At 40.4% G+C, this 25,987-nt stretch overlaps 1 protein-coding gene and 1 long non-coding RNA gene across 2 annotated transcripts in view; one reads left to right on the top strand and one right to left on the bottom strand.

Moving 5' to 3' along the window:
* The window catches only part of FBXW7 (F-box and WD repeat domain containing 7), a 103,740-nt gene that overhangs the window by 61,810 nt on the left and 15,943 nt on the right, over nt 1-25,987 (top strand). The window contains 3 exon segments of the mRNA XM_032108732.1: nt 11,351-11,433; nt 14,484-14,625; nt 21,808-21,942. Coding sequence (XP_031964623.1) covers nt 11,351-11,433; nt 14,484-14,625; nt 21,808-21,942 — 360 coding nt within the window.
* LOC116443898 lies at nt 1,269-8,932 on the bottom strand. Its single transcript, XR_004240092.1, has 2 exons — nt 8,749-8,932; nt 1,269-7,501 (listed from the first exon to the last, which is right to left on the bottom strand). It is a non-coding gene; the product is annotated as an uncharacterized LOC116443898 (long non-coding RNA).

The raw sequence follows: 25,987 nt of genomic DNA, 5'->3' as shown, positions 1-25,987 counted from the left end.
CACATGTACAGGTGGATAACAATGTATAATAAATCACAGCCTCAGACGTTGTTTGTTTCCACAGAATCTGTGTCTTATTTGGTATGTACCATGCACAGGGCTGTCTTGGTAAGCAGCTTTTTTTGAGTAGAAGCATCTTATTCCTGTAGTTTCAAATTCTTTTGAATGCTTGGCTTTGTAACCTTTATACCCCCTTTAGGTAAAACAAGTAGGAAAAAAGATTTGACATTTTTAATAGTTTTTTCTTTGCATTCTTCCTAAATCCTTCTGGTTTAATCTGTAATTCCAGGAATTCTTCTGTCTGTAGCCTAAAGACTCACCACTAACCCCTTATCATTCTCATGTACCACAAATGATGACAGAAACTATTTTGTAAATAAATTTGTATAGATTATGCCAGATAAACAAGCACTTCTCTTGGCAATTAAAATTAAGCTATCTCTAAAAAAACAAAAGGAAAACTTAACAGAAAACATCAGTAGATACCAGTCCTCTATTTGTATTCAGTGCAAAGGACAGACATTTTTGGTAAGCCTTCCAAGTCCAAACACACGTTTCTTTTTCTGTACAAAGGTGATTTGTCAACCTGCTTATATTTGAGTGAAAACAGTTTGAACATTGGCGTTCAAAAGGCAGAAATGCACACTTCTCCAATTTGGAAACATTCTTGTCAATATAAACAAAACAACTCAGCTCTCTTGTTGAAATATTGAAAAAAGGAACTGATCCCTATTAATTTTTTTTTGTATTGTGTTTGTCATCTGTTGATCAGCAAGAAGGGCTTCTGCTTTATGTGCCTAAGAACAGTCTCTAGTGCATAGTTTTCTAACTTGATGGACTATTGTCACATGCAGAATCTGTGAAATTACTATAATAGGAATATAAGGTAAAATTATTTAACAAGGAGCCCAGGCAGGTACTGCTGTGTTCATATTGTGCCAGCTGAACACCCTGTGCCCAGGTGGTCTCTGGCTGCTGGTGTGGTGTGTAAGGATATCTGGGAGAAGAGTGGGCCAAGGCAGGAAAGTGGATGGGATGCATGGTGCTAGCTTCCTCCACAGTGCAATTGTGGGAGCCAGCAGCTTGTAGGGACTGCTCTGCGGGGCCACTCGGGCTTGTCCAGTGTGTAATAAGCAAGGTCATCTCTTCAGGAAGTTTAGGAACGTCCTTTGGTCTCTGAAGCAACCGCTCCTGTGGCTCAGAAGCACAGCCTGGTTCAATGTGAACTTGAGTGATTAGTGCAGCTATTACTGCATCTATAAATAGAATTCATCTTACAATATATTAAGTTTAATGATATAATAAATAGATTACAGTTAACTTTAATAGGAGCACAATGAATGGAGACGCAGTTCTTATGAAGGTCTGCTGCCATTAGTGAATGTTTTGCAAGGTGTATTATGTGCAATACCTTCTTCTTCCTTTGAAAAATGAATAATCTTACAACACTGTGTAAAAACAAAACTCAAAAAAGCAACTCATAATGTTCCTGTTGCACAGAAAGCAGTGAAGGATGTGAAAGTGCAGGTTGCATTATCAATATTAACTCTGCTCCTTATGAATATGCACTATGAAAAAAAATGTTTATTAGATTATAATATTGCTAGTTTTAAAACAAACTGTATATTTCTGTGTAGGAAACTTGCATGTGGTTATTGTCACAGGGAATTAAAAGCAACAGGAAGCTTAGCTGCACTGATATTTTGTTTTAATTTATCTTTTTCTTTAACAAGAAGAAAAATGCTTTGGGAAGAAAAATGTTCTGTTTTCATTGGTTTTATTCAGTGAAATAATACAGAGTTCTAATGAGACAAGCTTTCTGGAGTTACAACATGACATGTTTAAAGAAGGTTGGCATTATACCCCCTGCCTCTGGTTCACCTTGTTGTGCTTGTTTTGTGGTAAATCTTTGAGTGTCCATTTCCATTTATCACAGACTGAATTTTTTTTTTCAATGTGGATAAGTTGTTCTGGTAATAACACAGTCCTCTGGGTTGGGAGGACAAAGCCCAAACCCCCCAGTTCCTTGCCTTTGTAGTTCTGCGAGAGTTCAAGGTAAGGTAGCTCTTCTGGGGGCTTGGGGAGGTTAAAAAGGAGAGAGCGGGCTGTACGTCCTGCTGTGCAGGCACAGACGTGTGTGTGGCTGGTCAGTGAGGGAGATGAGGAATCTGACCTGGCTGGAAAATAGCCTAGCAAAAAGATGACCCAAGGTCTGTTGCCACCATAGTTGACCACAGAGCCATACAACGAAGGCTGTGGTGGCACCTTAAAAGGCGATGCAAGCATAGAAATGAATGGCCAAGGGCAGCCACAAGTGCAGGAACTGTTTGGTTTTTTTCTTATTCCCAGTGGCTGTGCTGGCTTAAATGCACATGAAACTATAGCTGAGGGAGTGATGGCTCTAGGTGTAAATAATAGGCTTATCCTCTCTGCATGGGACACTCGAGTCATAGTTCCTCGTACCTTTTTCTCAGTGGTGTAGCTGGCTCAAGGAGTTTGTGCCCTGCCTGTGAATTGCTCATTTGCTTCTGCTGGCTCAGTTGTTTGTGAGGGCATGGTGGAAATTTAAACTAGTTGACTAGTTCTAAAAGAAAGAAAAAAGAAAACCCCAAGGGTAAAAACTTTAATCCATCTCTCTTTACCCTGCATCAGTTAATGAATCTGGTTCTCAGGGTGTTTCTACAGATTTGTTCCTGCAGAAATAAGGGCAAGAGCCATTCAGGGACGGGAATGAGCAGGTGAGATTGGGACGTCTTTAAGCTGGTGTTATCATCAAGAAAGAGTGCATGGATCTGTTCCCTTCATTAACGGGCGTATGACAGCTTTGGCTGTACTCCTTTAAAATAACCTAAGCATCGAAGCATATGTTGCAAGTTCTGTGCCCAACTACAGGGAACCAGCAAAGAGGACAGGATGTATGACCTTCAGAGGGGAGTTCTGCTCTGCTGGAGACACAGTGATGCTGTATTACATTAAGCCTGTCTGTGAAATCTCCCTGCTCTTAAAACATAATATGAAATTTATTAGAAGTATCCAATGCTGAAGTCTGTTATATACACTTCATGTTTAAACCCTTTTCAAAGCAATTTTTTACAGCCATTAACTAGCACACCTTTTGAATTCTATCACAATGTATTTAGAACTCTATTTTTTTAAAGGCAAGTGTTTGAAGAAAGTGGTTTATAGGAAATCTCTGCTACAGATATATACCTTTGAAATGGTATTTGCAATCAAAGTTCATACTATTCTAACAGGATCAGGATTTATAAATAAATATTAATTGATTTTTTCAGTTGCTACTGATGCCGTTTCCTTCACTGCAGAAACATAGCTTAAAGTCTCTTTACAATTTTGTTTGACTACAGTACCTTTGCATGGAAATCATAGATAATCGTGTGTGGGGAATTTCATTTTGAAAGCAGTCTTCAAAATGCTTTGCCAAGAAACATTATACAGTTAGTGAAAACAGTTTCGGTATTACCTATCATACTTCATAATACATATTCTCCACTCCACTTAAGTAGGCTTTGGAAGGCTTCATGCAACTTAATGTAATGCCTCTCTGTGTCCTTCTTCCCATAACAGAGTTACTCTTGCTTCACTTCTTCCTCCCAAACCTTAAGTTCATCAATACTACAAAAAGATGTCATTTATCATTAAGCTGCTGATCAGTGCACATTGCAGTGTCCAGAATTGCTTGTACTTCACTTGAACAGCACAAGATCATACGTTTAAATTTATTCCTGTAACTGTGTTGAGGCAAACATGCAGGAGTGAACCTTTCGAAGCTTGCTGCAGGCATTATAAATAAATTGAGCAGAAATTCCTCTGTCTGAACTGCTTCCAGGGAGCCAAGTTGCCTTTGTTCTTCCCTCATAGTTGGAATGCAGCAGCTGTTGGTCACAAACTGGTGCAACTAAATTCATTTCTTCAAGTCTTTTCTGCTGCATTGATACTAATCATATATTCTACACAGTTACACCTGTGTGATAGGTGCATCATACACTGTACCCTTGAACTTTGTTAGCCAAATACCAGTTTTCCTTAACTGGGGAGTGTGCTAAACCTTTGTCTCACCCCATAGATCTGGAATTTACCCATAAAATAATTCCAGCTCAGCACCTAGGACGCTAATAAATCTCAAATCTATATAGCCTGTAAGGCTGCTGCCTAGCCGAAACTGAACTAGGAGAAACCGTGAGAACATGGGACTTCTATGATCCCCGTGGGTCACTTGTTTAATTTCATAATAGTTCAAAAGGAAGAAGATCTGACAATAATAGCAGTGCCTTTTTGTAGTGGAAAGGCCCACCCTGAACTACTTTGGAATACGTTAAACACTTGCTATCATATTAAATATTTTTCTCCTTTTCTGAGACCTTATCCATGTTGGACTGTAGCATGTGCCTTTCTCATTGACTGAATGGGAACTTAGGCTTTTAAATGTAGGTGTCCTGAACTAAGCTGTAGTTAAATGTCTAAAGCAGATGGCAGAAGTACCTCTCTGTGGGGCCAGATTCTTGCCTGAATGGGAGCATTTGGCAAATTAAATGAAGTATGTAGTTGGATGAATAGGTCGAATATAGAAGACAAAGTGCTGGCTGCTGCAGCTGCCCAAACTAGATTACCAAGCAGAAGGGGAGTGTGTAAAGCCTAAGTGGATCCAAATTTGAGAAAGGGAAAATCAACTAAGCATGACCGTTCTTCCCGGGTCATCTTCACTGTGTCCAGGGTAAATCTTGCGCAGCTAAGGATTTGGCCCCTCCCAATTAGGATGTTTGGTTTCCTGGATAGAAAAACCCCGCAATCCTATTAGACAACACACAAAAATCCCTCTGAAATGTTTCTAAAGGAGTCAGTCTGCTAAGCGTCTGCTAAATGTGCAGAGTACACAGAATCCCTTCTGGCACTGTCTTGAATGATGCATTTACCAATATTAATGGAGATACCAAACCATATTGCTCTGCAGTTCCTCCTGCACACATTATGCTCCCGACACACATATGTGTGTATGTGAAATGCCAATTATGGTTTTTGCATTCCCTGGTTTAAGCACCAGTGTTTTTTCAAAATGCTGACTGGTCATTACCAAGCCAGACCATCCTGTGGTCTCCTCACTCAAAAATGTTTCTCCAACTAAAAGAAAAACAACAAAAAATGTTGTTTCTTTGGTCTGTTGCACTGTAATCTCCGTTCTTCTGGGGATTATATAGCTCTGCGGGTGATTTCTGTAATTCGTTCTAGTCTTTCATTAGAAGTAATAGACGGTCTTAATTACAGCATGCCACATGACAAACTGGTAAAGGTGCTAGAAATGTTGCCAACAGGAAAAGAATTGGATGCTGTGAATTTTTTTTAATTAAGAGTTGGCAGTACTGACGGGAAATAAGATTGGACTTGTGTCCACTGAAAACGATGTAATTTTGGTGTAGACATTTTTCTAAATGTCAAGAATTGTATGTTGTTTGTGGTTTTAAGAACTTGAAAAATTATCTCCGGCTTAAACAAAATAAGACCAACCTTTGAAATTAAATATATACCAAATAGGGAAAGAAACGTGGCAACTTCTGATTTTTCTCTTAACATTGCTTTAAACTGTAGTCTTCTTCAGTGTACCTTAATTTGTGATGAATGTTTACTTTATACCATTAAGTATTCTTGGGGCATTAAGTTACTGTAGCAAATATTATTTCAAATGTTGGTAGAGATGTAAACTAATGCATCATCTTTGCTACTTGCTGTCAGGTTCTTAAAAGCATCTGCAGGGTTGGGGTCTTATTCCTCCGCCCTTGTATTTTCCCACAAGGCACAAAGTGAAGCTGTGTGACCTGAGTCTTCCCAGGTTAGGCAGTTCCACATTACTTTTGCAAAACCTTAATTAATTTCCTACAAGGGAGAGTGTGGTGCATTCATTACACTAAATTCTTCTGAGGACAGGATAGTTCTCAAAGTCAAGGTAGAAAGTCCTTTCTAGACAGGAATTTAGAGTGGGAGTCTGACAGTAGGTGCCCTCAGCCTTTGGTGGAGCATGTTATTCTCCAGTAACTAGGGAGAACCCAGGCTGTGGTCAGGTGTTTTGGGGGAAGAGCAGACACCCAACTTGAGTAATCTTGCAACTTCCCAGAGACTTTCAAACGTAATTTGATATAGAGGTAGTGTTTCTTTATTTGTGGATAATCAAAAGTGGGACCACTATAGAGAAAAATACTAAAAAAGTCAGAGCCAGAGCCATAACCATGTGCAATATTTGTTTTCTGCTCTGAGAAAGGCGGACTGCAAGATGGAAGATGGTCACTGTTCAAATGTCAAATCTGTCTGTGATATCTGTATCTAAAATTAGGAAAAAATCCAAACCTTTTGTGCAGACTAAATACCTGACATACCAAGTTTTCTACCGTTAGCAAAGGATTGTTGGGGTTATTACATGGGTCCTGACTGTAGCAAAGTGATTAGCAGTTAAGTCAGTGGGTTTTTTTACCATGAGAGAATATCTGCCAATCATGATCAAAAGAGAAGTAATCTGCAATAGTAGTACTCCAAAAGAGAGGAAAATAGTAATTTCTAATTATTATTCAACTCATTGACTGCTTAATTCCAAAGCACATTTTGTTCAAAAGATAAATCTAGCCATGCTGTCAGATTACACTTGCCTTTGGGCTGGGGGAGAGGCTAATCCCTGGGGATTTCCTGCCTGTTCTGCTGCTATGCTGGGGCAAGAGTAGCCATCATCCCCCCTCTGCATCAAGTGCATTCACTGGTGGGAGAAGGGGCAGAGGTAGCTGCAAGCATCACAGGGCATTAGGCAAGCACACGTATAAAGTACTTCTAAGTCCTCACAGCGATAATGTTCAAATTCATTCTTACTCTGATGATTTGAGTATTAATTTGCTTCCTGTGATTATTTAGTGTGTATAGGCAGCCTGTGGCTTTTTTTCCTTCCCCTTTGCATGTGATGCGCTAGCAAAGGAAAGCAGTAATAGTCTCCCGGGATATGTACAGCTCTGTTCATATCTGAGGTATGAAGTCAACTCAAGACCATTTTGTTCTCATAAAATATACAGCACTGCAGTTTAATGGATAATGGCATAAATGCCAAGATGTGATGGGCAGAACCATTTTCACTGGGAGATGAAAAAGACTGTGAGGACTCAGTGCTGGATGGGAGATACATAAAACCACATAGAGGCAGAATCTTGTGTGCTGTGGGGGTAGTGATTTCCCCTTATCTGGGTGTGCTAACACCCACCACACTTAGCTATTGCTAAGTAATAATACATAGGAGTTTTTTTAAAGTACTAATGAGGAAGGTAATGGGTTTTACAGAAAGTATTTCCATTCATTTAGATGTATGTTCTGTAAAGGTAGAACCTTGTTCGTACTGCTTAGGGCGATAAAGAAGAAGATGGTTTCCCCTCAGGTCAGCAGGAATGGACTGTGCTTCCTTCAGTTTCCTTCTGCATCGGTCCGGAGGGCTGCTGAGCATCTCCAGTTTCCACTGCACCTGGGGAAAATTACAGGGGAATGTTGCAGCTTCAGGTCATGTTCAGGGTATGCTCTGTTCTGAACTTGGGCAGAAAACTTTGCAGGAGGGAGAAAAGAAAAAATTCTGAGGTCTCTTGAGTTGTCTTTATAGAAACTAAAAAAATCAAGCTGCCTAGCTGCTGTGTGGGTTCCAGGTGTCTGTCTGAGAGCCCAGCCATATGTCAGGAACTTCAGTGCCCTTGAATCGAACCGTAAGGGTGAACTGGACAGATTTGTTGATGTGAACAATGACCAAAAAAGGAGCGTTCTTTATCAAGTAATTACCAAGGGCTTTCCTTGTGCTTTCGCTTAAATACAGGTGAGAATCCTGCGTAGGATTTGAAGCCCGAGCTAAGATGGCTTGGTGCCGCCCAAGAGCTGCTTTGTACGGGAGAGGGGAGCGTGTGTGCGTCCAGGCGGTTCCAGGTGCGCGGGGAAGGCTGCCTGCCTCCCTGCTGGGGAAACCCCGCTCCTGCCTCAGACAGCTCCGCCGCGGCTCTGCGCTGGATTAGTATTTTAATGTATATTACATAATTGCTGGATTCGGGTCTTTCCTAAATCTTCAAAAACCGTTTATTCTATTGTTTAGCCAATAGAGGGTATTTCAGCATCTTTTTCCCTGGCAAAACTGTAGTGCATTTCAAATTATTCTAAAATTACCCGCACTTTTGAAGGACTAATTTGCGTCTGTCTACGGAATGCAGTCATGGACGAGTCCAGCCAGGCCCGCCGAGGGCGATCGTATAATTATAATTTGTGGAAATGAGCTTGTTTTGCACCCGCTTGGAAAACCGTGGAGAGTGTGGCACTGAGGGAACAGAGCGAGGGCTGGGGGCAGCCCCTGCCTCGGAGGCGGTGCGGGAGAAGGAGAGGGGGGAAAGAGTGAAAGGGGGAAATAGCCCCAAAGCCCCGCAGCGCTGGTGATTTTTTTAATTTTTCCCCCTTTGCGCGGGGTGGGGGCGGTTTCCCGCCGGCGGGGCCCGCGGGTCCCTCCCGGCCGCGCATCCCGCAGTGCCGCGCCGCCGCTGCGGAGGCGGGCGGGGAGGGAGGGACGGGGCGGGCGCGGGGGGCGGGCGGAGGCAGGCGGCGGGCAGGGCGGGCAGGGGGAGCCGCGCTCCGCGCAGGCAGGGCAGGGCAGGGCAGGGCCGGGCCAGCCGGGCCGAGCAGCGCCGCCGCCGCCGCCGCCTGCCGTGCCCGAGCATGTCGGCGCGGGAGGCGGTGACCTACCTGCCGGAGAAGGGGCTGTACTGCCAGCGCCTGCCCGGCCGCCGGGCCCGCGGGGCGCCGCCGCCGTCGCGCAAGGGGAAGCGCGCCGACACCATGGGCTTCTACGGCACCCTCAAGATGATCTTCTACAAAGTGAGTGGCTGCCCCCCCCCACACCCCCCCCGCGGGTACGCGGCCGCGGAGGACGGGGGGACAGGGAGGGGCGGGCGGGGGCCGCGCGTCCTCCGCGCCGGCGGTCCGCGGGCGGAGACGTGCCGGCGGCGGGGGGCTGCCGCCCGGCCGTAGCTGCAGTCAGTGCGCTGCCGGGGAGCGCTGCCAGCGCTTGGTGGCGGGCGGTGATGCGGAATGCAGTTTGCTGCCCCTTCTTTTCATTTTTTAAATTTTTTTAAAAAAATTTTTTGATTTACTGCAGTTTCGGTCATTTTGATAAATAAACGTTGTCTGAAGGAGTTGTGTTTTCCTAGCGACAAATGAAATGTTTAGAGGGATGTTTGCTCGACGGTTTCTGTTTTTTGGTTACACAGGGACCTTACTGATGTCTGAATCTTGTCACTAGACCTCTCTGCTTTAGAGAAAGTTTTATCTTCTTCATATGATAAACGGCATTTTTGACCGTGTATTTACTTAGCACCTTCTGAGATACTGAAAGTCAGTCTGCGTGGTGGATCCCATGTGAAAGTTGCCTAAAATACCTGAAAAACCCCCAGCCAAAAGAAACAGGTGAAATAATTTTTGGGCAACATAATGCATATTGGTTTCTTCGCTAAGGCAAAAGAATAAATTACCAGAGCTGGTTATTCTACTGTAGGCTTCCTACTTTTTATTTTTAAGGTGTGCTTTTGCAAAACTGCATCTCCCTCTTATGAGAAGCAGAAGAGGAATATGATGATGATAACCTCTCAGAAAGGCAAGCTGGAAATAAAAATTTTCCTTGAACAAGAAAAATCCTTTCTGAAAAGTCTATCATCAAATCCTGAAATGTGTTCTCAAACATCTTACTTATGCTTCCGGTAATTTTAATGGCTCACCCATGTAGCACAGCAATAAAAGATGGTATCCATTATTTTTCAGTGATCCTTGCACCTGGTTTTCTTGGGGGAAACACGGGGGGCTGCTCCTCCTGGGGCGTGGGGAAGCTGCGAGGGTGAGGCTGGTGATTCGGCAGCATTCAGGGCGGTTCTGGCTCAGTGCTTGTCTGGTGAAATGCTGTGGAGTGTCCCATGTGAGGCACGGGCAAGAAAACACAGCTACAAGGCAAGCTCTTCTGATTGTGTTGTAGCTGTTCCCGTAAAAAGGAGCCTTAGCTTTCATGTGTAACCACTGATGAAGCAGAACACAAGATCTTCAGTGGCTGTTTTTAGGTAAAGCCATGAGGGTATTTTAAAAGTATAAAAACCACAATTACAACACAAGTATATGGACTATAAGCTTTAGAGAATGCTGTTGGGCTTGGGGTGTTTTGTTTTAGGTAGGTAGGCAGGCTGATACAATAAATGGTTAAATAACTATATTATAATATTACATTAAAAAAGATCAAATCAGTTGTGTAAGAAAGATGCCAACTTTTAGACTATGTCTTAAATGCAAAATTTTGGAAAAAGGAAGCAAATGGCTCTACTAAAGTCTGAAGGGTAATACCAGTAGTTTATGTATTTTGCAGCTCACAGTTGTAAACAGCAGTAAACATTCTTCAGCTGGCTAAACTGTTGTGGTGTATCACATCTCAAAAAAAAAAGGAAAACCAACAAAAACTCAGAAGTTGCATTTGGCACATGTATGTCTCATTTAGCCCAAAAGTCTGTGGTTAAAGATTACCCAAATATGTAGAAAGTAATCTCTATTTGTCTGCCTGGATAAATATGGCTTTCATTGGTTTCCATCTCTTTGGTAATTTTTGCAGTCTGGCTTCCCCTTTTAGCAGCTGCCCTGCTTGTTATTTGGTTTTGATCATATCTAATTGGGGGTGACATTCAAGACTGGGGTGTAGCATTTTTCATCCTTACTGTTCTTGAAAAAATACTGGTTAATCCGTCAGTCAGTTTTATTGCAGTTTTATAAATGTTTTCAATGTACAATTTTAAAATAAAAGTATAGACAAAGGAAAAGATACAGTTGATTTTTTTTTTTTTTTTTTTTTTTTTAGGCCCTAAGATAAATATAGTTTATAATGCAGACAGGCTACCTAAAATTTAACCATTTCAATGAGAGACTTAGCAATTAACCTGAACACAAAAAAATCAAGGGCTTTGGTTTAGTTCCTTCCCTCCTCTCCCAGGAGGGAAGGAACTAAACTAGTAAATAAACTAACACAGTTCTGCACACTTTTTCACATTTGAAATCTGGGAATTAAAAGAATGTAATTCCAATAGATTTTGGGCCCTAAAAGAGCAATAATATGTACATGCACCCTATAAAACATGTATCAAATATTGTCGAATTTAGAAAATAAAATGTTGCTTTAAATCATTTTGTGAGTGTCAGCTTTTTGAAATTTGGTATAAAAGTAGAAGGTAAAAATGTGTTGATTTTATAGAAGTACACATAAGTAAGGTTGGTCGTGTAACTAAATCCATGTTATTACTCTTTTTCCCTCACCTTACAGATGAAGAGAAAGTTGGACCATGGCTCCGAGGTCCGTTCTTTCTCTCTGGGAAAGAAACCCTGCAAAGTCTCAGAATACACAAGGTAATTAAATGCAATGACAGATCACTGGATTCTGATTCCTGCGTATATCCTGTCTTTCCAATTGCCGAGCCTGATTAATTAAGCTCCTCTTAGTGTTAAAGCACTGTAAAGCAAAGAAGAGGTGGTATCAGCATTTGTATACTGCTTTGCTAATTTAAATTATGTGAACTGTAGATGTGTTTTAATGAAGTAGCCAGACTTGCATTTCTTTGGTTGAGGTTTGTGTTTCATTCTAAATATAGCATGCCCATTTACTTAAGAGACTTTTTGAGGGCTGGAGCATTCTTGGGAATAAAATCAATCAGATTTTAAAAAGGGACATAACCATAAACCCTAAGACTATTAAAATTGTGATCAAATGTATCACTTTGCTATGGTAACAGGAATGAGAGAATGGAAATTCATGTAGGCAGAGCAGACCATCTGATCTTAACGGGAACGCATACGTACTTGCTATCTACAACCTGAAAGTATTATGGGTTCTGGTCCCCTTCCTTGCTACTCCTGTATGGTACCAGGAAGCACAAATATCTGCTGCTGTTCCTGTCAGGTGCTGTGTGGGGGTAAAGCACTCCTAACCACGAGCAGCAGTAGTGGAGCAGGGCTGTGGATGCACACCTTACAACTGCATTCTTACTATGTAGTTGCCATAACAATTGTGCTTGGATGTCACACTGCTTCCCATCCTGTTTGAATTTACACTATTTTACGTTTTTTCCCCCACTATAAGCATCGTCCCTCCCATAAGCACTGCATTTGCCTCCCCAGGCTCTCTGGTGCTTCTTTTGAACATGCTACAGTACTGTTCAGTCACTGATGGCTCTTCAAAAGTAGTTTATATTTTATTTCTCCTCCTTTAGAGGTTATCAGGTGATGAGTGAAAAGTTAGGCAACAGGTCTTAGGGTTGCTTTTCAGATGTGTAAATGCTGCAGCAGAGTAAAGGAGGCAATGTGTTGTTGCTGAGAGGAACTTGTTGCAGCTTCCACATCCCCCCAAGCCTCAAGGGGGTATCTTCTGATTTCTGAGTCACTCTAATGGAAGGACTCTCTTGTTGGCCACCAGTTCTTCAGGTGACACGCTGTTCTCTGCACTCCCAGAAGAGCAAGCGGTTCAGCAACAAAGAAAGTACACTTTTTTTGTCAAGTGTAACTGTCAGATTCAGAGGAACTGGTGGACTTGTCCAGCTTCCACAGAGACCTGACTCATTGTTTCAGGGGAGTGAAAACATAGAGGAAAAATGAAGCACAAACAAGTATCTTGTGGTTTAATCTCAAGTCAAAGGAAAGAAGCTTTTAGATCCTGTTTTGAATAACTTGTTTTTGACTGAGAGCCAGTTTACAGCTGAAGAAAGTAAAGTATAACTGTTCTACTGGGGCAAGGTCAAGGCTACATGCTGCTCAGAACCAATGAAAGCTAATTTCAAGTGCCTTATTTTGGACCTTGAACGATAGGCCTTGTGCTGGATCTCTGTGCAGGTGATTAGAATGAGTAAGCTGTAAAATCACATTTTGTTTTAACAATACCTTTAACTGGCATTACTTGGATTTTGAATAGTTATTGTCATAAAAAATCCTTAAAAAAACATCTGATCCTCCTCTCTTAAACTCTTTGATTTGGTTTTATCTAAATAATATGTAAGCAAATGATGCAGTTCTTGTGCCTGTTTCCATTTTCCCTAGGATCAGGCACTCTAAAATTGACCAGCTGACTGACCTGTTTGCATAGAACAGGTAAAGCCAGTAAACAAATGCCGTTAAGAGGATCCTTCATCTCTGAAACAGTATTTTTATACCAGTTTCTGTTATTACTCAGCAAAATAAACAGTTAAAAGTAGGTGTGCTCAAACCAATCTTTACTTTTCTTGACCACTTTGGGTAAATGTTAGGACATGCTATGATTGTCCTTCAGAACAAGGAAGAGTAGAGTGAAATGTTTGTAGAGCATAATGAGGTAAATATTAAAATGAACTTGCCTTGCATCATTTAAAGCTATTCCTGTAGCCACTGAAAAATCAGTAAACCCACTAAGCTCATGCCTACTAAAAAGCTGGGTTTATCCTACAAAAGAGCAGAGGGTTTTTTGGAGTCTCACACTGTATTTAAAGTGTTCATGCTTGTGCAAATACTACTGGGGTTCCATATTTCCTGCTAGGGAATACGGCTTTGATATTCTGTGAACGAAGTACTTTACATTATGTAAAAAACCGCAAAACTCAAAAACGAAAAAACAACCAACCAACCAAACAAAAAAAACCCAAACCAGAAAACACAGTCAGCTGTATTTCTTTAGACTCCCACAATAGTAGCTTAATCCCAGCTCTTTTAAAAGCTCCATTCCATATGAATGAGCTGGTTTTTAACATGTCAGAGTGAAAAAATCAAACTGTGATTCAGAGAGCACCTTTGGCTCCTTTTCCCTTTTCACTTCACACTCTCCCCCTTAATTCCTGTGTCGCTCCATCAACACACAAACTTTAAAAGACTGTATAGAGTATTTCAAAGCCCAGTTCCAGACCACTAAGCCACCAGAACTGCTTGATATTACTAGCTCTTTGTCAACAAAATATATTAAAACCTAAAAATAGATACTTTTTTCCTTTCTGTTTGGAGATGAAGCAGTACTAGCACATTTCACATACAGGTGGAACTCTGAGATGTGGCTTCCTACATCCCCAGTCAGAAGGCACCAGTGTGGCCCAGAAGGAAAGGAAATACTCTGACAAGGAAGGGAATATGTAAGCCTGCATCTTTACACGCAGCTTGCTGGCCAGTTATCAGAGTGATAATTTTTCAGCCTTGAAATGTGATCCCTATTTCTCCCCTTGCTGGGGGGCTATCACTGCAGTGGTAGAAGCAGGCAGGTTTATCCAAGTGAGGGACCGATCTCTTGAGTGACCAGCAGAAAAATTCTTCACATTAATGCTTTTACATGAAGCTAAAGAGTTAAGGTAACAGTTGCAAATTATGTACTAGATTTTTTGTTCTGCAACAGACTCGTGAATTTTCCTTGATGTTTTACCTATGGCTGTCACTTTTTGTTTGTATGGCAGTACCACGGGGCTGGTGCCATGTTCCGCCACACCTACGACGTTTGGGGACCTGCGGGCAGCCAATGGCCAGGGACAGCAGCGGCGCCGCATCACATCCGTGCAGCCGCCATCGGGCCTTCAGGAATGGCTGAAAATGTTCCAGGTAACCATACTTGCAGAAATAAATACCTGGAGCAGCTCTGCCTCCATGGTTTATGTAAGGGAGTGCTTCAGGAGAGTTGGTCCTCCTTATACATCCCAGAATGTCTCTGCCATTGAGTTTTTGCTCTCTTGCAATAACAAATGGGCATCAACTTTAAGGAATACTTGTTCCCTGTTTCAGCAAGTTACTGCAGAGACTGATAAAAAATAACAGCTTTCACTTTTTTCTTAATAATATAGCCCTTCCTGTTTAATGCTTTCACATTTTCTGCAAAGTCTGTCCAATGTGTAATGGCTTCCTCCATGGCCTCAAGCCGTTTCCACTTGAGACTAGTAAACTGGTGCATGGTTTTCTTCAGTGCAGTTATCGCACTAGATTTGTCACAAGTCTGGTGTCTTCTAAGAATAGAAAGAAAAGTTTATCAAAAATAGGTTAAAAGGAAACTCAATGTGTATTTTTACTGATCTCTGTGTACTGAACATGTCAGCCAGCACATGTGTACAGAGTTGAAGGGAGGGAAGGAGAGAAGAGGCTTTTCGTATCTTTTAAAATCCCTTCAGCAACGCCTATAAATAACTTAAGTAGACAAAAGAAAAGATGTGAAGGACAGTGCTATGGACCACTTGCACAGGTTGAAACTGAAATCTGCCTGGACACCAGTCAGGGAGCACCTGAGCCAATTTTGTGTATGTTAATACAAGCACAGCTTGGGGCAGGCCTCTGCTTCTGGTCCACAACCTGTACCATGGGGATCTTAACTGTACATTTTGTTCTGTAATTTAAGAAGCAGATGAGTCTTAGTCATTGATTTGAAAAATGGAAATATTATGTCTTCCTGTCTTGATTAATAAACCATTTCTTCTAAAAGCATTTTCAAAGGGAGCAACTAACAAATACAGGCATTGTTTCAGTTACTGTAACAGGCAAAGATAGAAGAGCAATGTTGTAGATACAGGTAGCTAGCATACAATTTTGCAGGCAGAAGTGGCTTGATTCATGCTGCCACATAATACCATTGATCTCAATCACTGTCAGTTCTGAACGTTAAAATAATAATGTAGAACGTCTTTCCTCCTTATTTTTACACATTTATGATCTGCTTAAACCAGTGGAAGCTTGAAATTAAGATTCTTGTACACATCATTCAATTTCTTAAAAATATTCACATTTAATTACTGTGGTGTATCTTTTTTGAGACTGTTCATAGAAATATGTCTTTTTAACCCCTAAGAATCATATTTGAATGGTACTACATATACATATGGCAATGTAATACTGCATTGTATTTTAACATTTTGTAATGTTAAAATATTTCTACTAACAACAGCTATTTTGTTACTGACAATGTGTAACGTATTTTTACATAAGATTGATAGTTAGCAATAGTTACATATTTTTTAAAAAGATTATGGAAGTCTGAAGTGTTTGAGACAGTGGTGCAGACATACATGACAGGAAGAGCAATGCTATCAGCTGTTTGGTTAGGATAGTAGTCTGCAAGCCCATGAAAATTTTGCCTATGTAGACAAATGTGTGCAGTGTGTAATGCAGAGAACGTGTTTTAATACTTATATGTTTAGATACTTTCAACTTGTCAAAATACTTAGTTGCAGCACTAAATGCCTGAATGTTGATCTATACTATTGGGAGAGAGAGGGAGGCCTCTCTCTCCTAACTGGAGATCATTGAGCAGCACTTATTGATCACATCTGTCACTAGTAGTTTTTATTGTATTCACAAAAGGGAGTCCCTTACTTTAGAATGAAAAGCTTTCAGAGTCATGTGGTTCTATCCCAGTGTTACATCTGCTTGCCTCCTCGTTTTCTATGTGCTTATTTTTCACATGAGTTTCATGAAAGGGGCAAGTCCTAAACAGCCAAATGATAAAAGCACATTCATAGGGGAGGTAGCTCTGCCCAAAGGGCAGGATTAAATGGCACATGCAGCATCATTCTTGCAATACAAAGTTTTTCCTGTAGAGAAATAGGAATGAGAGAGCTTTCTTCTTGTACTGTGCACTTGCTAGGCCAGCTTAATAGCACTCTTATCTTATATAAAAATATACTTCCAATTAATTTTAAAGCTAAATCTCTAAAGGCATGTTAGGGGGACATATGTACTGTTTCAGGTAAAACCGTTCTTTGGCACAGAAGCTGGCAGTGACCAGTGATACTGAGTTGTTTAGAGGACTCTCACCTGTATGTTGGCCTTCAGTCCTTCTCCTGTGTTATCTTTTCAGATAAAATCAAGACCACTCTGCAAACATTAAGAAAACTTAAGAACATCTATAAGGGTTTTTTTAACTTTACTTTTTATGTGAACTTCCTGTTGTTATGTTTTATAGTTGATCTAAGCCTATTATTTTGAAAGTAACAAAATAATGCAGGAGGGAGAAACAGTTGTGTAGTTCCACTTTCCCTTTAAAAATAAAGTTGTATATGGATTTCAGTGAAGTCTGGAAAAAAGAGTAGAAAGGCATTTTATTAGATTCAAACCAGTTAATTTCTTAAAGGCCTGTTTGTTTTATCTGCTTTGCAGTGGCTCTTGACTTCAGGTCTTTTTAAATTCCACTCTTAGAGTTTTTAAAACCCAGTGCCCCAGTGTATCTTTACAAAATTTCTTCCTTTACAAGAAGTTTTAAGTCACCAAATTGCTTGCCGTAAGGAAAAAAAAAAGTCAGCTGGATGCTAAGTTCAGTCAGAGCTGGTATTTGCTTTATAAATTACTAAGCTCTCCATTCTTCCTACTTCATATATGTAGGGTGTTGGTTTTTTTCATTTAAATAATTTGTTAAGAAATGGAATTTTCATGGAAAACTGATTTTGAAAAGTTGTTCCATACACACTAATATAGGCAATCACTTTGAATAACTAGTGAATGCTATCATTTTACCTAAAATTGGAAGCATTTTTTTCACAGCAGTTTAGATAGTGTCCAAAATGCTTTTGCCATATCTGGCTGGCGAGAGCACTGTTCCTTTTTTTTACATAAATAATTGGCTTAGCCACCTAAATTCAAATTACTTACCATTCTCCATTTCTTATTTTTCCAGAGATGCTCAGGAATGAATACATGTACTGGGTAGTCCAACTCTTATGTGAAGCAGGCAGTAAAGATTTTATCATAACCAGCATTGCAGCATTTTCTGCTCTGTGTCTTGTGGTGGGACTAGGTCAGGGGCTGGCGTTTCTGTGCAACCACTACATGCAGCTTTGGAGAGATCTGCACTCCAGCTTCATGCCCCCTCTTGGCTGTGTCACCATTACTGGTTTGTTTCAGAGGAGGAGTGCAGACTTGCAGCAGGTCTCCTGCCCTTCCCTGCTTATTTCCCACTGGTTTGGCTCTCGTGGCAGATTTGTTACATACAAATTCAGCTGGTTTCAGGAGAAGCTATGTTATCCAACCTCTAGCAGGGATGTAGGGTCTGAACCAGTCACAGCTCCTCTAGACAAGGTCTATCACATGTGCTGCAAATGTTCAGAGGACCACACTGGGAACTGGGACTCTGATATGGGTTAATGAGGGGACTTAGCACCAGCTGCTCCTGAATCCCTCCTGATGTGACAAGCTACTTGCTGATGTAGATGGTGTTTCTTTCAGTGCTTATGTGCTATTTTTGTCCAGACTGAGATACCCTCGAGGTGGGGGATGGCAGCATTTTTGATAACTGATCCAAGGGCTGGACAGAAGCAGGCTCCAAGAAGAGCCCTTCTGCAGGTCTCAGTAATGACAGACCTCCATTAACAGAACTTAGTAATGGAGAACAGTACCTTGAAGTTAAACCCTTTAAAATAGATTGTCCTTAATATAGCTATTATCGCAAAAGGATATAATTGCTACAAGCTGTAATTGTACAAATTGAAGGTAGCAGATGATAGCTGAGCAATAGAAAAGTGCAGGTCATGGAAGAGGAGAGGTGCAGAAACAGATGATAAAAAAACAGGTGGCAGGTTAGACAGAAGGTATGAGGTGGAAGTTGTAGAAGCAGCAAAGATGTTTATATTGATTGTAAGAAAGGAATGACATTTGCACACAGTAGTGAAGGGGGAAAAGAAGGGATAGTTCTCAGGTAGGAAGTGCCATCGTTGCAGCAGCTGCTTTACTGGATGAGGAAATGGTATGAAAAGCCAAAAGACCTTGACTGACAAATCAACACCTCCCTGAGGAATGGGAGGAAAGAGTGTGTATGTTTCTTTAGGATTCTGAAGTCATTAAAAGAGCAGTGTCAGTCAGCTCTGCTGGCTTCCCAATGCGAATGAATCCTGGAGTTACCTTTTCTAGGGGAACCTCTGCCCATAATAAAAGCTTTCGTTTAATTTTACATTAAAATTAAATTTCAGTTTTGAAGACAAAGAGAGCACAGGAAGACAATTAAACAAAAACATTTTAAAGATAAAGTATCTTATTTCCAAGGTTCTTCAATTTGAAAGGTAATTGGGTGGTAGAAATCCAAGGTGTCTGGTCACAATGCCACCTGTCTCAAAAGTCTCTGGTTATCTGCAAGGTTTGAAACTTTGCAAACTGGTTACTTTCTCTTTCTCTTCTGCAACATTTGCTCACTGTTGTTTCTCATCAAAGCCACCAAATTACTCCTTATCCTTTCTGCCTAATGAGCTACATGCAGTTTTCTTGCAAATGGATCAAGCTACAGGGCCCAGAAACAGAATTTGCTAGTCTTGTCTTCGTTAATGCAAACAGTTGTGTTCATCTGGCAAAGCTTCCTCCCAATTTTCCATGCCAGACATTTCCCTCAGAGACCTCTTACCAACTGTAGCTGGAGGTTTGTTTGCTTAAGTGAAAAACTGAGGGGACAATGTCCTAGAGACAACATTTTGTAGCAGTTGATTGCTTAAAAAGATCCGTAGGAAGCTGCCTGTATCCATCCCCTAATGATGATGGACAGATCAAAGAGGGTGCTGCTTTTAGTCATTAACAACTCTTTCCCATTCTTGAATCTTTTCCCTTTTCTGTCCAGATCTGTATTAAGTTTTAAAGCCCAACTAAGTGTAAGAGAGTTACAGATTAAGATAGCATACAGTGACATTATTAATCAATAACATTTTGGTAACTGCTAGCAACATTTGCCACAACAGCAAACCGTGCTCATCAGGTAGAGTTGTTCTAGTAAATGTAGCTGCTTATAAATTGAGAATAGACTGACCTTGGAAGTTTATATTATGAGGAAGTAGCACAGGTATTACTTTCCCTCTTTTTAATTCTCCTAAATTCAAACACGGCTGACAGATGAGATTAAAGACTGCACACGTTTGTACCTAACACCAGCTAAGCTGTGGGTTAATGAAACAAACAGCAGTTGGAAAGTTGGTGAGATAAACAGTTCTTCAGTGCATGATTTATGAAGAACTGCTCTGTGATGCAAATGTTTCTATTGAAAGAAATTTATAATAAATGCCGTTTACAACAGCACTGCTGCAACTTTGGCTGAGACATTCTTGTTTCTTTTTGATATTCTAAGGTATTGGGTATGAGACATGGAAACCCTCATCTCCTGTGTGACACTCTATGTGCACACAGGTGGATGGGGAATGTTTTCTTGCCAGCTTAAACCATTTACCAATTTTACCACACGGTGTGCGGAAAGGCTCAGGTCAGGAACTTCCTCCTCCATTAGGGCAGGCTGTCCAGTACCTGGTGCACATTTGCTGCAGGGTGAAAGTGTGGCAGTGGGGTGAGGCAGCTGCTGTGCATGGCTGCTCCCACAGCAGTCCCATGGGAGGGTGCTCACTCAGCTCGGAGCTGCCTCCACTGCCCTGAGGGACTCGGGTCACCTGAAAGTCTCCTGGGCCATTGTTTGGGTAAATGATACTTCTACTGACATTTGGTTATTTTAATGTTTTAATTAGGGAGAAATGATGCAACACAGTGATCTTTCTACCTTGAGTAAAGCTGGGTGTTTATCTGGCTTTGCATTCACTTTCAGAAATTCCACCTTCTTCTTCACTTGCCTCATTGTTCTGCAGAAACTGCACAGTACGCAAACATTGTAGTATTGTGGAGACTGGAGTGAATTGTCAGAGTCAAATCCAGGGAACTGAAATTTAGAGCATTAGTAAAGGTCCTGAGCTACCTTACAATTAAGATTTCTATATTAATCTGCCATGTATCTTGCCTTTTTTTTTTTATTTCAGTTAGCCTCTTGCCGCAACTGTAATATCATTTGTATATGCTAATTTACTTGTAAATGTTACTCTAGAAGACATTTGAGAATAGGAACGTGAATCTGCTCTCAAAAACTGTGATGTGTCATTTTCTCTCTAAGGCTTTATTTGTGCTCTAATTCTGTTGCTAAATCAGCTAGCAGTGGCTGTTGTTTTTTCCTGTAATTTTTTTTTTAAATTGTTTTCACATAACAAATCAAAGCTCTTTGATGAGCACAGATGAGTTTAAGACATGATTTTTGGATCTGCAGTATATTAAGTTATTATTTTTTTTCTACAAATGATGCTCCTAATCTGCTATGCTCCCAATTGAGTGCCATATTAAAATCTTCAAATTTTATAGTGCCCGTTAGTAAAAATGTGGAGTAAGAAAATTACCAATCAAAATTCCCTGTTTATTCAAGTGTAAATTGATACTTACAAAATCTGCATTGGTTTATAGCCAGGATTCTGAAATTACAACATTGTCACTTAGGGACATACTGTAGTAATAAGCAGACAGTAAGCTAATGTACTTTTGGAGAAAGTTTTTTACTTTCCTTTCCTCTCATTTCAATATTTTGGTCTACCAGATGAAACATGAAGGTTAAAAGCTATCATCTCACTTGAATGCACAATAGGGAAAGGGAGTTCATTCTATTGCAACCCCTCCGTTGTCTGTAACATGTGTGTAGATTTCATCAACTTCAAAAGAAGCTTAATTAATTTAATTATTATTACTAAATATTATTATCTATTTAATTGCCAATCTGAATGTGTGCGTATAACAAATCCTTTCTTAGCTTATGAATTAGTGTAGTAATTTTGAATATTTTGTGTTGATTAACTCCTCGTTTTTGTGTCATTAGCATGAGCATTTATCTCCTGCCGTTTTATATGCTTGTATATAGTTCAGTGAGGAAACTTCATTTGCCTTATTGGCACAGCAATGGCACTTACTGATATAAACCAAACCAGTTTGTTAAACTAAGCTCACTGTTTCTTTCTTCTTCTTCCCTTGCAGAGCTGGAGCGGACCAGAGAAGTTACTTGCTTTAGATGAGCTCATCGATAGTTGTGAACCAACCCAAGTAAAACACATGATGCAAGTGATAGAGCCCCAGTTTCAAAGAGACTTCATTTCCTTGCTCCCAAAAGAGGTGAGAATTATGGGATAATACTGGATCCTGCAGTGCATTGGCTGCCATCTTTAGAAAACTTCTGTGCTAATTTTGTAGTGATGTAAGCTCGTGTTAGAGGTTCACCGTTTGGAACACTGCCATAACATGGCTACTGTAATTTCAGATTGACATACCTCTATCTCTTGATAGCATTGAGGTACTTGGAAATACAGATGGCCCCTTTAAACAAAATCCCAATAGCTCTAAAAATATCTCTGTATCTTAATTTGGCCAATTGTGCTTTTTTTTTTTGAGAGCTAATTCTGTTAGGGCACACACACACAAAAATTTCCTCTGGATGTAAGACCTCTCTGCACATTATTCTGTTAGTGTAAGCATTATTTTTAATGCTCTGCATGGTGAGTGTTTTGTTAATGTTATTTTTGAATTTATTTTAGACAAACGAAACCCTAAAATCTCCACCAAATAAACCAAAAGTAAACCCAGAAAAGCACTTCTTATTAAGGATAAACCCAAACTGTAATTAAGCAGACACCTTACAGGAAATCCTTCACTGAAAATCAGATCATGTTGTATCCAGTTAAAGAGAAACTGAGATTTAGATTTCGGTCCACACAAGAGTAATTTGTGATGTCATCACAACCTGAATGTGAGGGTGGATATCCAGGGTTATAAAGCCAGTTTGCTGCAGTTATTGAATAAATGTATTTTAGTTGGCTTATAAATAGTAGTTCTCATCTTGATTGATTTTAGGGAGGTAAGTCTCAGTTCCTAACACTTTGCAAAGCAAGTTCTCTTAAGTTATTCTGGTGTTTGTATTTGGTTGCTATCTTTGACATGGTTTTATTACCTGAAGACTGTTTCATGTCTCTGTTCTTTGACATCTTTTCTGGCATATATCCTATTTTCGAATACTTAGTTGTACAAAACCCTTCTTTCCTTTAATACACTGTCATATCTTCACAAGTCTGGAAGTGTCCCAGCCTTCCCTTGCTGGCTGGCATTTATAAGGGTTGGAATCAATTTATGCAGCAAGTATTAACTTAGTACACAAGACATGAGATTAGTATTTAGGGAAGCACTTTCTGCAGCAACCTTCTCAGGGAGTGGAAAGGACACTGGGGGAGGAGAAGAGTTCAGCAGCACCTCTGCATGGTTGCCCTGTTTCTAGAGAAGCTGCCCAAAGCATCAGAGGCAGAGGAAGGCAACAAAGACTTTATATTTGGAAGAGACAGAAGATACTTTGCCACTTCTGCATCTATTCAGTCTGGAAATTTAATAGAGAATTGATAACAGGAACTCAAAGACAATTTCTCTTTGCATGGTTTTGTGGCAATACTCATTCAAGTACAACCAGTGATCTAGTTACTTACTGTAACTAAAGATCATGCTATAATTTCAGTTTTCACAATTTCTTCTCAGAAAAGATACAGTACTTAGCAGTAAAACTTCCTCACTTAGATTTCTTGACTCCATTGTAAACTACTGATGTTTAATTTGTTTATTTCTAGTGGGTTTCCTGCCTCTTGAACCAGAATATTGCAATGCTTAGCTTCATGACAGGCTGACTTCACCAGTGGAGTTGGCTTGAATAATTTTTGCTTCCTAACCCCGAGTCACTGTCACCAAAATTACCCGAGTTAAAAAAAGCCACTGAGCTGACTCCACCATCTCCTCTGCTCTTCCCTCACCCAGATGTCCCCAGCAGTGCTGTCCCCAGCTGCTGAGTGCTGGCTGCACGGGGGGTGACGCACTGAGCTGTGGGGGCACGAGTGAGTTGTCGGGGTCAGTAATTCCGTGAAGAGGCTTCCCTAGAGGAGCCAGCATCCTGTGAAAACACGCTCCCTTGGGTTGTCACTCCACGTTAACATCTGTACTTATCTCCAGTGCTGTTGGATGCAGTGCACTGATTTTATTACCAAACCAGAACAAGAAGATGATGTGGACAGGAGGGCTTTGCTTCAAAACCATTTTCTGATAGGCAAAGATAGTAATTTAATAGCCAAATAACCAAAGAAATGTTTGCTTTCCTCCCGAGAAAACATGCAGTCAAACAATTAATATGAAATAAATACTCCTGTTTCCTTGCTGGGACTTTAGAAATAATTATTTGAATTATTTATGAAAATGAGGTCAAGAAACCAATAGATGAAGAGTTTTGCTGAAATCAGCCATAGAAATTTTGTTGGTTCTGTGTGTGTAAATGAAGAAAAAGGCAAGAGACCACTTACTATTGGGTGCTATTAACACTGCAAGAGAGTAGTCCTAAATCCAGTTCAGGCAAAGGTCAGATCTTTGCTACCTGGAATTTTCTTATAACTAGATCCATGAGCTGAGACAAAGGATGTCCATCTTTTATACAATACTAATCTTAAAGTCAGCTGCAGGCTGTGTTGACCATTGATGACTATTTAGATAAATGTATCTAAAATAAATGTTATCCATATTTAACCTGTTTAGAATCATTTCGCTCATAGGTTTAATTAACACCAGCTTAGCAAATGTCTGTGTCTGTATATATAGGACAAGTAATATTTAAACAAACTGCTATCAACTGAGGAACATTCAGCAAAAATGGAAAGAATCTGTGTCATGTTTGAGTTTTGCCACATGCAGGTCTATGTGATGTGTGCTAGGAAACAACACTTCTTCAGTAATTTCACGTGCCAGGAATTAAGACAGAAAGTCTAAAAGGACTTGTTGCTCCTGTAATAGAGAGCCTTACAACAGATCCCAAATGCTGACTGCCTGAGTGAGGACAGAAGAAAATTCTTCAGATTTGTGGCCTGGGGTGCCTACGGGATCTAACACATCATTTAAGGCACAGGTCCCTCAAATGTGGAGTCCTGTGTGCTCCCTGTGAGCTGCAGGTGATGACTTGAAAACAAGGTGTGTGTGCCACCAAAATGCAAACAGTCGTGACATGCTGATTATTTATTTCCTGCTCAGTCACTGGCTTGTCTAGATTAATAAAAAACAATAAATAAGTAAATATTTCTCACAAAATAAGGTCAAAAATCTCCTGAGGCCAACAGCCTGCAGTTATGACTTCCTCAGTAAATTTCAGTCTTTGCTGCTTTGAAGGGCAGATTCTGTTTATGTCTATCTATCTACCTATCTCATAACTTCAGCTAAAAATTAAATTGAAAGTCCTAAACAAAATACATGGCAAGCAGAAGTAAAAGTGGATGATCTGATTTCCTTGACAGCTTCTGCATCCTGTTAGTTACTGACAAAGACCCCAGTGTGTGAGCACGTTAGTAGTTCTCTGCATCACTGTTTATCAATACTGTTCTTTCTGCAGAGTTTTTTGGGACTCTGTGCATTTCCTGTGACTTCCCTGCATCTTGCACTTATTTTCCATGCCTAGGGAGTTGCATTGTTGCTGTCAAGTAGAAGCCCTTAATGATAGCTGTCCTTGTGTTTTGGATTGTGTTTTACATGTCTCTATTTAAGCCTTCAGTACATCTGAAGATATAGGTGGAGATTTTGGGGGCTTTATTGTGGGGCTAAGCTATATGGCTTAGCTCAGTCAGACAAGGTCTGAATTTTCCCAACTTTAGTTTGTCACATGGAAAGCTCATCTCGTATTTACTTTCTGAGGCTCATTAGGATTTGCTATGTGGTTTTGATAGCACACTGTACTCAAGTTACATATCTTGATCCTACTGCATCCCAATCTATAAAGCTCCTTGTAACTCCACCCAGGAGTGTGTTTGCATTCTGAACAGAAAATGAGCGATACCTGTACTGCCTTCCCTACGGCTGCAGAGTGTTTCTGAGCCCTGGTGAATGTAGCATTTACTTTTCTATATTTGGGCTTTCTGAGTGATGTTACCCATCACAATGCACATCCCTATTTGCTCACATGGCGAGCACTGTACTTCTTAGTTCAACTCTCAAAATGACTTTTGGTGTAATTGTTAGCTAAAAGAACATAGACATAATTACTTTGGTAATAATTCTAATGATTCAAAGTAATGTGGATTACATTTTTAAAAAATGTAATAAGTATTTCAGCTGACATCTATTTTCTTGCAAATGCAAGAATCGTTTTGTGATA

Source organism: Corvus moneduloides, chromosome 5 (assembly GCF_009650955.1).
Source record: "Corvus moneduloides isolate bCorMon1 chromosome 5, bCorMon1.pri, whole genome shotgun sequence".
NCBI lineage: Eukaryota > Metazoa > Chordata > Aves > Passeriformes > Corvidae > Corvus > Corvus moneduloides.
Note: the sequence above shows the minus strand (reverse complement) of the source record. Positions and strands in the feature narration are given on the sequence as shown.